The sequence below is a fragment of the Tauraco erythrolophus genome, chromosome 21 (assembly GCF_009769465.1).
Source record: "Tauraco erythrolophus isolate bTauEry1 chromosome 21, bTauEry1.pri, whole genome shotgun sequence".
Lineage (NCBI taxonomy): Eukaryota > Metazoa > Chordata > Aves > Musophagiformes > Musophagidae > Tauraco > Tauraco erythrolophus.
In genome coordinates this window covers 3,155,864-3,169,414 of record NC_141485.1, presented here as the reverse complement: position 1 = coordinate 3,169,414, position 13,551 = coordinate 3,155,864, and the positions used below count along the sequence as shown (strand labels likewise).

The window sequence follows — 13,551 nt, the reverse complement described above, 5'->3', positions numbered from 1 at the left end:
TGGGAGCCTGAAGACACTGGGTCTGTTCCTAACGCTGCAATTAATTTGCTGTTTAGCCTCGGGCATAACGCTTCACTTCTTAGTTTCCCACAGCCACGAACGATGGTGTTGTGGGGGGAAGAAGAGACATTTGTGCATCGGTGCCTTCTCCTCTCTGCGCCGTGGCACCAACCCTGCACTGCGCCGGGGAGGTACCGGAGCGGCACCACAGCTCCCTGACCCCACCGCCGAGCCTCCCCACTGGCCCCTGGGCTCCTACGGCTCCGTCACTTCCAGAGGAAGAAGTAATTTCTACAGATACAAAAGAGCTAAAGAAGTGCTGCTACAGCAGTCCTTGAGCTACGCAACCGAACAGATCGCTTTTTCCTTGGAGATTTGCGATGCTGTGACTTCATGAACCAAGTACCATAAAAGTGAAGCTCATATTTTTCCCAAATAGCCCAATTTTGCTCATGGATGTTTAATATTACAAGCAAAAGAAAATGACTAGCTACTTCACTTGTTTGTCAAGAAGATGGTTCCTACTGGATCAGTAACGAAGACGCGAGAATTTATTTATTCGGGAGTCAGTAAGAGACCGATGAATCCAGCCCACCGCGACAGGAGATGTACTTCTCTGTGTGTCTGAAGATACAAGCTCTTCACCCACACAAATCCCTCTGGAAATGCACATTTGTCTCACCGAAGTGCAAGTTACCCACAGGTATCGACACTGATTGAACACTGTCCTGGAGCAGTAACGTTGGCTGTGGCATCGCTTGGCCATCGGAGTCATCCGTCAGTCCAGTTCTCCACCGTCCCCATCCCTGAATGATACTGCAGCGACGACTCCCTCGACAAGGAAAAGCTTTGTGAGTACAGGAATTCGTTCGCCGCGTTTAGGTGCGGAGAGGGGGGTTTTCTCTCGCACACTGACGGGTGCACCCTTTCCCTCGGGAAAGATGAAGAAGGAACGCGCTCCCGAACCTGAGACTGGGACAGCTGGTTGTAGACACTGAAGTGGCTGTTACCTGGTGGCTGCGAGCCTTGACCCGTGATGGACGGGAGCCGCGGCATCATGGTGGTGGCAGTGAAATGAGCAGGGAAAGGCTGGTAAGGGACAGTTTCCATTGTCTGAACACTGTAGCTGGTGTAAGGTGCGACAGAAGTCCACATATTGCAGCTCAAGGGGGGAGGTGGAGGTGGCAAGTCATCGACCGTTGAGACACCAGCAATTTCAGCCCCAGAACTAGAGTACATGCACGCTTCCCTCGGAGTCACCTCGCTGCAATAGGAAGGGCTTAGCATCTGCTGATCGTACGGAGGCGGGGAACGGAAATAGTGATCGTCTCCTACAGAAGAGGAGGCTTCCAGGTAGGAGCGTTTGCAGGGCAGGTCCAGGTGCCGAGCGCTTTCTGCGAAGAAAAAAAAATAAGCGTGTTCAGGAGCAGCTCCCAGAGCGACGGCGTTTAACAGCGATCTGCCAAGAGCCTGGGCTGGGTTTATGGAGTCCCCTTGGAAGCCGAGCGCGCAATCCGTGATTATTTTGCTGAATAACTGGTGCTCTTTTTCAGATTAATCCAGTTAAGCCGTTTTAGTTTGGAAAGCCCATGTACAACATCAAAAAGACATTGTGTTGCAAATGTCAGGCTAAGCCCCAGCCTCAAAGCATTCTGGTGACATTTATCAGGTTAAGTGAGCGACTTGGGCTACTATTCTCACATCAGAGGCTACTTCACGTTCATCCAGATAACAGAGGTCCCTGACACTCTTGCAGCGTTACTCCTGACAAATTCAAGAAGTCTCTTAAAGGGTCTTATCACAGCCTGCTTTCCTGTCACTGCAAAAATGGCCATACATTTCCCAGATATTCACGTCAAAAGCTGCAGAAATATTTCCAGATAAAGGAGCCCTTCCCCTCAGCTCTGCGCTGAGAAGCTGCAGCCCCTCTCCCATACGTTACGATGACTGTGGCCGTATTTACCAGCAGCTTTCTGTTAGTTGTTAGGAATATTCTCCGGATGAATTAGTGAATTCATCTGCAGATTAAACGTCTGCTAAAATTACACATTTGCCTTGCAGTCCTCATTACTGGTGCTGTTAAGATTCTTCTTTTGCCCATGATCAGAGGGTTCTCACATCTTAAATAAATTAGTGGCCAATGAGACATGCAAATAGAAGGATTTTTCTCTGTGCAGAATTTTTCCATTTAACCTAAAACATGCCATGATCTCATCTAATGCTGGATTAAAAGGAAGAGAACATAGCTACAGCTCACTTAAACTTGAAAACTAGTGGATAAGAAGAAAGGGATGCTCACACACAGCTACCACAGTCCCACTAATCCGCAGACATTGAGAGAATTGCTAATGGCTTCATGCTGGAAAAGTGCTGAGTGTGCATAAGTTCATTAACGCTAATGGCAGTGTCAGAACCTCTCAGGATAGAGAAGGGCTCCTCCAAACAACTGTTAATTCAGCTGATTCTAACAATGGGTAATTTCCAGCGTGGCTTCATGCCATCTGACTTATGCATTCTGGTTATTTTTTTTCAGCCCTGACTCAGAGTCTGAATTTGCCTTCCATGGGACAAGACCACTAACAACTGCCTAAAAACCCAGCTCTTGGGCCCTGACCTTCCACAACACTTCAGCCACATCAGTATCTTTGAAGATCAAGGCCTAAGAGACCGATCCAAAACGAACTGGAATTAACTTTAAGCTTTCAGTGCTCATGTTCTCCGGTTTATTTGTTGTAATATTTTTCTAGCTGTAAACTCAAGTTACCTCTTCTTTTTAGGCAATGATAGAAGAGCCCTGAATCTCTCTGTGCTGTGAAGGTGTTGAGTGGCAGATCTTGAGTATCCGAAGCTGCAAATTGCATGTGAGCACCGTTCTCATACTGATAATGTTGAAGGGTCTGGTGATTCCCGTGAAGTGGGTTAACATCTGGCTTTGTTGAAAGCTGGCCGTGACTGGACACCAACCTCTGCCTCATGATGCTCTTGGAAATTACTGGATATTCTTTGCTAAAAGAGGTGAGAAAAATTATTACTAGTTAGAGGGGAATCAGCATTAACAGAAAGATGAAATATTAGTTTGGCTTCCCTAGAGCATCTCCATCCAATGCCTTCAACACCCTTTGCCAAATACAATGAAGTCATCACGCTCTGCTGGGTGTGGGCAAGTATTATGACAGCACACAGTGTGTCTTAATCACAGGAAGAGCTTTTCAGGGGTATAAATGGCATTAAAATCCGTAACACTCTCAAGCACAAGAAAATGTGATGCCCCCACGGCATAGGCACCTTTTAACTTCTTCTTCTCCAAAGAAGTGCAGCACGACAGCAGCAGAATGAGGATCACAGCCCAGCTGTAAGGCTTATTTCTGCACAGGGCACGGGTCTGAAGGGTGCATTGGCTGCAGCAGCTCCCCGACCCCTCCGCGCTGCCGTCCCTCCTCCCGCCGCGCGGCCGTACCTTTGCAGCCGTGCCACGCGCAGGTCGCTGTCGTCGCTCCCCCTGAATCCCTTGGCAAAAGGGTTGTTTTCAATTTTCAGCTGGGTTATCTTTAAAAGAACGAAACCAGAAAGAGTTTGAAGAGGGATCAGCGCCATACGTGCCACAGCAGGTCTGAGGCTGTAGGTCTCCAGTGCCCTGTCCTACGTGACACCCCGTGAAACGCAGAATCCACGAGGGTTTCAGCATCTAAAGATGCGACAGAGAAGGCGGCTGTGTTCAGAGCTAAGAGAGAAACTGAGCTGTGAAGTTCACTGCTAGATGTTGTGGAAGCAGCTGTTAAAGCTGACAAAGTTGTCAATTATGAATGAGGACAGGAAGGCGAATTCCCTTGAGCCTGGGTCTTATTTTGGGCCCTGTGTTCTTATTCTGGGGTCTTGTTAGAGAGAATACATTTGTCTGATTTAAAAGAAGATTTCCTATCTTTCCATGTTAGAGAGCCCTTATGACATGGCTCTTCCTTATTTCCGTAACAATTTTATATAGCTTTACATCCGTCAGTCAGTCATTTTTCCTCTGTGAAAAGAATCATAACTGAAATAGTGCTTTATCTTCGGGCAAGAGAAAGCTGCTGCGTTTTTGTTAGAAGTGCCTTTCCCCCCAAGACCTACAGTGTATTAAAAGGGTCAAAATGCCTTGGAATTGACTTAGACTAGACTTAATTTTGATGGAGCTCAGCTTTTGTAAGGGAACTGTGAGAGCTCTGCCATTTCACGAAAATTCTGTTAAAAAAAATTGTGTGACGTTTCCTTTAAAAATATTCAGTAGTTTGTCTGTCTTACAGCCCCAGTAAATACAGTTTTCCCTTGCCAATCCTGCCATCTATCCCATCCTTTCCCTTTATAAGGCAGGTACAAACCAAAGCCATACAACAGTCAGGAATGCCGGGAAGAGGTACTTGGTTGTCTGGTGAATGATGTAAATAAACCACCTCTTTAACAAAGGATTTTATAAAGACAAACAGGTAGCAAACAATATCATTTGAGAGGGTTTTCAGGAGCTGGTAAATTCCAGAATAGCACCAGAATATTTGTAGGGACATTGGAGTACGGACATAGGATCACCTAAAAATATCCCTTGTCTACATCCCAAAGAGATGTACGTGTGTCTGTGCACAAACATACGCCCGAGGCTCTTTGACAGTAAGGTCTTACTGATGTCCTTCCCAACTAAGGGACACCAGCGGGTCAGATCATCTCCTTGGGCATCCGATTGTTGCTGAAAAGACCTTTCCCAGGAGGAGGCGAGGTGGCAGGGTGGCAGGACTCTGGAGGGGAGGGGAGGACACGTGTCTCCCTGCAGACAGGCGGCGCAGCCTGGCTCCCCGCTAGCCGGCCACGGGCTTGCACCAGCCTGCGGCCGATTCCAGCAGCGAGGATGACAAGCAGGGTCTGCGTTCGGCTGATTTTGCAAGAGCGTTGCTATAACTAACTAACATTTACACTTTCAGCAATGTGGAAACACATCCCTTACCGAAAAACTCCTGAGGAAACAGCTGACCAGTATCTGTGATGGAGAAGGAAGGTGGTGACATGTGAATTTAACCAGCCTCAAGGGCTCGAGCTTCTCCTCTCGGCTCCCACAGCCCACAGTGGCTCCAGGATAGCTCCCGATCAGCTGATGGGCCGTGAGAAGCGTAGGGCCCCTCCTAACCCAGAGCCCAACGTCAGGTTTGTACGGCTTAATTTAATTTTGTTATTTAGTGACTGTGGTTTTCCTCTGACACGAGCAGAATCGGGGCTTCAGTCCCTCCTTGTCACCTTCCCCAGCTCCATCCAACCCAGGAGGGAGCTTTGGGTGACACCTACACCTTTCCCCCCGAGCAGCACCCAACCATAGCCTCTGCCATCATTGCCACTTCTGGGAGCCCCACGGTCAGCTCGGTAACCACAACTCTCATTTTTTGCTTAGAAAGATGATTATTAGCAAGGACATCTCTGAGCTAAAAATAAGTCGGTTGTTTGTTTTTCCTAAAAGATGACCAGACCGAGTTTTTAATTGTTAATGCCTAAGAGAATAAGTAAAACCATGCAGATATTTCTCTGAGGTTGCAATTTGCTCGAGACCACTGTGAGGTCGTGGCGAGACCTTCTGCCACCCACTTCCCGGCTGCCGACAGCCGTGCTCCCTGTGCCGGACCCGCAGAGCCAGAGCTGGGCCGTGCCGGGGTGGCTCCTCGCAGCATCTTCCCAACAGATTTAGGGCTCATCTGGGGCATCTTCCCTACACCCATCAGGTGGCCCTGGGCTGCCACCCAGCTACCAGCCCACCCCAGCAGTGTTCATGCAGCAATGACGCTGGACGTAGGAAGTTTACGAAGCACTTTGGGAGCCTTTGGGATGAAAGGCACTATTGACACACCAGACTTTTTAAGTAGGTATTAAATAAGCTCTTTTGAGCTTTTTTGGTTAACCACGTTTGGGCAACTGGTCATTTTACACCAACAGCTACAACTTTTCAAACAGGATTCACTTCAGTGTCCAAATAGGGACTTTTTTTTTTTCCCTCTGTCTTACTATAACACACACATCCATGTTTGCGCTCTGAGACTTTTAACTGGCTCACTAATTGCAAAATCTTGCAAGGACTCTACACTTCAAGCATCAAAGGGCATGTAGGCATCCTGCTTGGGAGGAAAAGGTCTGGTCAGATTATTGGGGAGGAAGAATTTCACATATGTTCCTGTTCCTGCAGTATTTTCCTCTGAATGTGTAGAAAAAGAGCCGATGCAGTAACACACAGCAGATGTCACATTCAGGGGGACAGGAGGGCTCCGGCGGTGCTGCTTCACTCTGCACCTTTATTTATGAATCCCATCTACTTTAAAAACTCCAATTAATCCTCATACATCCCTGCAGTTGGACTTAGGAAATCTGCAGGGGAGCAGGAACTTGTGCAAAGGCAGGCAGGGAGGGGTAGGGTAGCAGGATTGAAAACGGAGCCTTGCCATCCCCTGCCTGGTGCCCTCTCCCCGCGTGGTGACCGGGCATCCGCTCTCGCGGGGAGGTGACGATTGCCACAGTGCCATCCGTCCTGCCGGTAACCTGGTTCGGTAAAAGCCTCAGGCGGGATGCTACCCGCTGCTGCCACGACCAACCCGCTCCAAAAAGAAGAGAAACTGAACCCTCCAACACCCGGGTACCTGCGACACACACCCAAAGCGCGGAACGGAGCCCTTTGTACTTCATATTCCCCCAAAACAACCCCAAACCCCCTCCTGCTAACCACAGGGCAGGCTCTTAGCTGGGGTTTATGGTTACATTCCTCGTACGTCTCGCTAAATACACGTACTATAATCACTTTTCACTGTAGATTTATGAGCAAGCTTTACTAGTCGTTATTAGATTTGCTCTCTGTTTTGAATGACATCTCAGCATTTACGCGCACGCCGGTCCATCAGTGTCCGGACGCGCAGGGTTTGCCAAGACACCGCTACCCAGCCATGTCCGTGCTGCTCCTCAGCTGCATCCGCTGGCTCCGTCGCTCTCGCTTAGTGCCTGCAGGGCTGGGATGGAAACTCGTCCCCTGCAGCAGGAGTTTGCTGCTGCACAACAGCAGCACCGCAGGCTCTCCCCCTCCCTCCGAGCGAACAGATCCAGCCCGCCAAAGCGCCGCGCCGCTGCGATTTAGAAGCTCATTCCGCAGCCGTCGGCAGCAGGAGGGCTGCGAGTGGCAAAAGCCCGCGAAGAGAAACGGAGCACTTTTAGGCAGAAGAGCAGCCTACCTTGTGATTCTGGTAGGAGGTCACCGATATGAAGGAGGTCTCTGGAAAAACGTGGGTGCAGAAGGCTGTGTTCTTCGACCCGAAAGCGTTGTTCTCATCCGCCTTCACAATATGCAGCCGCGGTTGGTATTTATGCATTGAATTAAGAATGATCTGAAAAACAATTGATGCTAAAGTGAGAAATCCAATTTAAAAAAAAAAAAAAAGACAGGGCAGACTTTACTAGCAGGACACGAAAGCCCACTAGTGCTCAGCTTTAGCTTTGCTTTCAAATTAGAGGGGAAAAATCACATTATATAAATGCAGAGGAACCGAGACAGAAAAGGGATCTGCTGCTCTGGCAAGCAGAACTGAACTTAAAGCTTTCCTGGTAAACCCTCATTTTCTTATTGCTATTGGATAGAGTCAGTCTGGGTGGAAAAAAAGTCATAAATTTTTTTCCCAGCTCATGCTGAAGCTGTACAATATGTATAATTCACCAGCAGACTGGTCCATAAAGATTTCTAATAAATACTTTACTGAGCTGAAAAATACACAGTTTAGCAGAGGCAAAAAAAAAAAATCACACAAACCTCGGGGCGGGGGGGAATAAAAAGCAAGCTATTTTTTCTTTTATCTGCTGGTAAAAGAAAACTACAAAAGAGGAGATTTATTTTTTTTCCCCCTCCTGTTTGTGGAGCAGCTCGGCACGGGCGACTGGATCCGGGCACCTCTCACAGCCGCCCCGCAGCTTCTGCCCTCTTCTCGAGTCCTGCCAGTGAGGGGCAGGAACCAGCTGGGCACTTTTTTTGTGGCGGGGGCTCGGGGAGGCGCTGGGGTCCCGCGGGCTCCGGCCAGCACAGGGCTCCTCTGACAGAGCCCTGGGGGCCGAGCGGGGCTGCCCGAGCGGGGAGCAGCTGGCCCGAGCCCCAGCTGTGCCACCCGTCCCAGCCTGGCCCTGCAGCATTGTTCTTCCATAAAGAAGGGATGTGCCCAGATGCTACAGAAGAAAATGGGTTTAAGAAATGGAATTTATTTTGAGAACTGGAATTTCTTTTGAGAACTGGAAGGGTTTTAAGAAAAGCCTTTATTCCTTTTACTGGGCAAAGAAGAAATACTGCTTGCTTGTTTTCTTGGCATAACCCTTTTCAATTGCTTCTTGCGTCTCCCTCGGGGATGGACATATCCTTGCAGGCTGCTTTAGGCACTGCACTAAGGGCAGGGGAGTCACCTTGGCTGCAGATACCCTCGGCGCTAGGACCAGCTGGGCACAGGGAGGACAGACTCAATTAGCCAATTTGGAAGAGGGAAGAAGAGACTGAAAAGGGTTATGCCAAGAAAACAAGAAGAAAGGAGTATTTCTTCTTTGCTCGGTAAATGGAATGAGTGGTGTCCACCCACAGAATGGGTGGTGTCTTCAACTGGTGGTAGTTAGATGGGTAGGTGGATGGATAGGTGGATGGATGGATGGACGGACGGATGGATGGAGGGATGGATGGATGGACAGATGGACAAACACAATGCAGCAAAGCAGCATCAGTTTACACTAATTGTGGATTTAGCCAATTTTAAATGAGAATTATCAAGAAATGGAGGACGTTTACTCCATGATGAGCTTTTGTGTTGAGGAACCCTTTCTATTCCGTGCCCATCCGTGCCGAGGAGCGCTCGCAGCGGCGGCACAGCTCTGTGCGCGCCGGCTGGGACGGGTGGTAGCGTAGGGAGCTTCTGCTCTTTAAACCCCTTCGTCTGGCTGCACGTAACTGCCCACAGTAGCTGGCTGCATTATATACCACTTAAATGCAATTTTTATTGTTGACATTTTCCAGACAACCTTCCCTGCTCCCCAAGAGAGAGAAGGAGGAATTTTTGGCATTTTATCAGCTTTGCATCAAGTCTCTTAACCACTTTGCGGCTGTTGATGTGCAGGGTGTAGATCTGAGAGGGTCGGCTCAGGTTTTGGGTTGGAGTTTTTTCTCTGCTTTCATGTATCTGCCACTCGTAAAACAGAGCCAGGGTGAATAACGCCAGAGGGCCGAGACTTTCATAAGAAGGGGCATTTTCATTTCCAGTAATTAAGAGTTGAACCAAGCCGATAAAGAACGGTTGTCTGGGGCAGAAGCTGGGGTGTGCTAAGCTCTCGTCACTGCCTGTCCCAAACTGCCCAGGTCTAGCAAGGACGGGTGACTTGTCCCCAGAGTCAAAGCAAGTCAACAGCAGGACGAAGAAAACAATCTTAAACAGAGATTTCCAAGGGGAAAATTAGGATCCCAAATTTCCATACACTCTGGATGAACAGTCTGTATTCCCCCTCCAAAGTAGTATGCATCGGGCTATAATGACCTCCTTAAAAATGCTTTTCTTTTTTTTTTTTAACCTTTTTAAGCCCAAGACATCCAAACAATTTCCAAAATGAACAAGACATTACTTTTTGGAGCCTGATGGACACATTCAGGAAAGGATTTTTGACTGATACTCAAGATTACAGTTGTAGCTGCAAACCTGCCTGGAGGTTTATCTGGAACTGCCTCATTTTTGTAGAATATTTTTTTAGGAGAAAAAAAAAAAAAACAAAACCCAGCCTAAAAGACTTAATTTAGCCCGATGCATTTATAATATTGGGTATTTCTGTCCCTTGCACCAAAGTGAATATTTGCCCACATATCTCAGTGTAAGTACCCCTTGGAAAGTGCTGAATTTCTTCACGTGTGGGGACCATGAAAGAAGCCCCACCCTCATGAGATGTGCCAGATCAAAGCCAACAGCCATCACTGAGCACGAAACGTGATTAATAGACATGAGAACCGCAGAGCACCAAGGTTAATTTCACCGAGTCAGTGGCCACGGACAAGGATGGGGAACAGCTTCCAGCAACGCAAAGCCCCATAAAACGCGCCGTTCTCACATGACGAAGCACAAACCCGTCAGCTCTTCGGCGGCGCGGTCAGCACGTCCAAGCAGGGATGAAGATGGGAAGTCATGGGACTGTTTCGGATGGCCACCCCGGGCCCGTTGCACGGGTCGTTTCTCACATCTTTTTGGGGGGGGTCGACGACCACTCTCCGCATACTCACAACCACCGTTTCACAGGTTTGAAAAGAAGAACTCGAGTCCGAAGGCTGTGTCCGCACACGCGTCCGCCGCACTGGTGCTTGGTGTAAGCCCCGTGCGTTCAAAAACCCTCCAAATCGTTCAAAAAAGCCTCCCGACCCTTCGCTGCAAACCAGCGCGCCTGCGCAAAGGGAAATGCCAACAATTCAGGCTAAATCGTTTTCAAGGCTGCTGTGGAAAACTGGTCACTGGCTAAAAATACACAAAACAAATGCAAATTCCACTCTGATGACGGACATCAGTGGAAAGATGAACTTAAAGAATTGTGTCAAAAATGAGAAGTATTTTAATTGACGGGACAGAGCACGGCCGCTGCTGGGCGGGCAGAGCTTCAGCAGCACCGCTGAGCAGGACAGAAGGTGAGGTAGGAACTCCCAGCCTCAAAGATGATGCTAAAACAATACTTTGATATTTTCCTGCACTGTATCTTTTTCATTGCACAGGCACAAGGAGATTAAGTCAGCGTCAGACACCGTTGCACACATTTTTAAATTGTTTTTGGTACAAAATGTAAGTGGTTTGAAATAGGTTGACTACTGAAAAGAAACGGTGTTTGGATTGTCGCTGAAAATAGTTACTGGTGTATGGGTCAGAGGGAATTTTAATGTGATAAAGGACAAGGATATAAAGTTAGTAAGGGAAACTGGAAACTAGTGTTTCTTGAGCAGCTCTGGAGTGTGCTGCTTTAGGAACTGAAAGACTCTCTACATCTTAAGATCGTGACTATTTGCCTATGAAAGAAACGGCTCAGCTTACATGAGATGGGACATATTTAGGTGCATAGTAAATACATTTTTTTTTCTATATAAAAAAAAAAAAAGTAAATCAAATAGACATCCCAACAAGAATCCTCAAATTAGATCGATGAACTCAAATTTAGGAAGTGGATATTGGCTCGACACCCTGCCACGAGCCCCCACAGGGATGCCATCTCCATTCCAGAAACCTTCTGCCTCTCTCGCCTCCCAGGGCAGTCACCAGGATGCACAGCCTGGAGCAGGCAGGGATGCCTCCCCCTGCCCACACACCCCCCGCCGCGTCGCGTAGCGCCGTTATTGCTGGTCAGATCCGAGCCAAAGCGGATCTCGAGGGTGATGTCACTTCTACCCCCTCGACGTCGCACGTGCGGACCAGATTGCGAGAGAGACAAACTCCAAAGTCAATGTGAGCTTACATAAACCTCTTTCTTCCCCTCCCCACCCCATCTCCCTCCTTTGTGCTGATCACACAGTTGGCAGCTGGAACTTAAACTGTAATATAGCTCAACTACTTTATTTTTTTGGCATTCCCCAGTCAGCAACAAATGTCAAAAAAAAAAGGTGTCATTTGCTCCTTCCATTTAATTTTTCTTAGGAAAACACACTCCTTCAGTATCTAATCTTGCATGCTGCTGAGTAACATCAACGTCGGGGCTTGAGGACGTTTGCCAGTTTGCAGGATCGGGCCCAGGGGCCAGAAGCCTGATGGGGTAACGGTACCGCATCGCTTGTCGCAACGCAACTTGCCTTGAAATCACCAGTAAAATGTATTTACTTTCATATGAAATTTGGGGAGTTGATTTAAGAGTGCTCCCTGTTTCTCCAAGGTATCAAATGTCATATGATGCAGTGGTTGTTATGGCAACTGCCCTTTTTATATTGAATAGTAAATGGCCACGAAAAAGCCACATAATTTTATGGTTGCTCCCAGGGGATCACAGAACTCATATAAAATCTCTCATTTTAATATATTTTCTGCTTCTTTCTTCCTTCTCTCTATTCTTTCTAAAGTGAAAAAGCCTTTGAGCTGAGGCTGGCCCTTGTCCCATGCCAGGACACTGAGCTGGGGCGCGAAGGACCGGAACAAAAACCTGACGATTCAATCTCCCGCATGGAAAAAAGAGCATATTGGTCAACGAGGCTCTTCCAGAATCCCAACCACTGCTGCAGTTGATCTCAATTTATATTTCGAGCGTTTGAGGGTATAAGCCATCCCAAACCTAAGTTTTTTTTAACAAATGGCTCAGAAATGCCGCACAGCATCAGTACAGGAGTCGTCACAGCCCGGGATGAACGGGCCGTCTCCAGGGAAGGATGCTGGGAGCGCGGTGCCACGGCCCCGGCACAGCCACAAGTGGTGAAAAAATCATTGAATCCTTCAGGTTGGAAAAGACCCTTAAGATCACAGCGTTCAACCAAATAAAACCCTATACTCAGACAATCTCTATGGCAGCTAAAAAAATAGCTCCGCAACCACCTCCACCTCGTCCAGCTTATTTCCAGTCACCTCCAGGAAATGATTCTCCTCGCTCCCCTCAAACTGGGTGGCCTCTGGGGCAGGGCTGTGCCGAACCCCGACCGGTGGCGGGAAGGGAAGGGGCTCTTCCCAGGCAGCCCCAGCCCTGAAGCCAGCCGGGCTGCTCCTCGCTGGAGCAGGAACCTCCCAAACCCACGCATTTGTCCTGGCAACCCACACAATGGGGGGAAAAAAAAAAAAAAGGCTGGAAAATCCTGGGAAAAGATTCAACATGAGCTCAGACAAATTGTTCCTTACGAGAGGGCCAAAGTTGGGATTCTTTTTTTTTTTAATTTTTTTTTTAATTTTTTTTTTTTCTCAGTCCTTTTTCATCTAATGTCAGCTGAAACCCGTGGTAGCGTTTGCTGGCCTTGCGACACAGCTTCGGTGTGGAGGAGAAGTCCCTCTCCACGGTTAATCCCGAGCGGAGAGGGCAGGGCAGACCCTGGGGGTGTGATCCCGGGACACCCATGGGTGCCCGACCCAAAGCATCCCCTGCACCACCCCACGCTGCTGCGTGGCCTCGTGTCACCCGTGGACGCAAAAGCTCCTTGGCAAACCATGACACCTTCGCTCGCCCTTCTGCAGGCCAGCTCCCCGCCCGGGACTGGCAGGCGATTCCAGGATCTGATTCTAGTTAAACTTTACTGAAATCCACTGCATTTGACTCATATAAACCAGCAACGTCACGACAAAAAGATTGAACACAAGAGATGTAAATCTTTTCAACCAAGGACTCCACTGTCGTCTCTCACCCAGCGATTTAAATTGCACACTCGGATCTATTCATCCCTGCGGAACACATGCCATCCCCAGCGGGCACACAGCTCCGCTCCTCTTTTTCTTTGCAGGAACAAAGCAGACAATATAAAACTTCACATTGGGCTTTATAATTTATTTGGGCACCATTATTTCTCGGATCAGCTGTAAGACATTTCCTAAAATGGATGGTTTATAAAAAATAAAA

The 13,551-nt window shown here is 48.2% G+C and overlaps 1 protein-coding gene across 1 annotated transcript in view; it reads right to left on the bottom strand.

Annotated features, from left to right (window-relative positions):
* Window positions 1-771: 771 nt before the first annotated feature.
* The window catches only part of TBX4 (T-box transcription factor 4), a 39,798-nt gene continuing 27,018 nt past the window's right edge, over window positions 772-13,551 (bottom strand). Inside the window, exons 6-9 of the mRNA XM_086624668.1 lie at window positions 7,221-7,373; window positions 3,458-3,546; window positions 2,765-3,006; window positions 772-1,394 (exon numbers count right to left, since the gene is read on the bottom strand). Of these exons, the coding sequence (XP_086480794.1) occupies window positions 772-1,394; window positions 2,765-3,006; window positions 3,458-3,546; window positions 7,221-7,373 (1,107 nt within the window). The remainder of the gene's footprint in view (window positions 1,395-2,764; window positions 3,007-3,457; window positions 3,547-7,220; window positions 7,374-13,551) is intronic.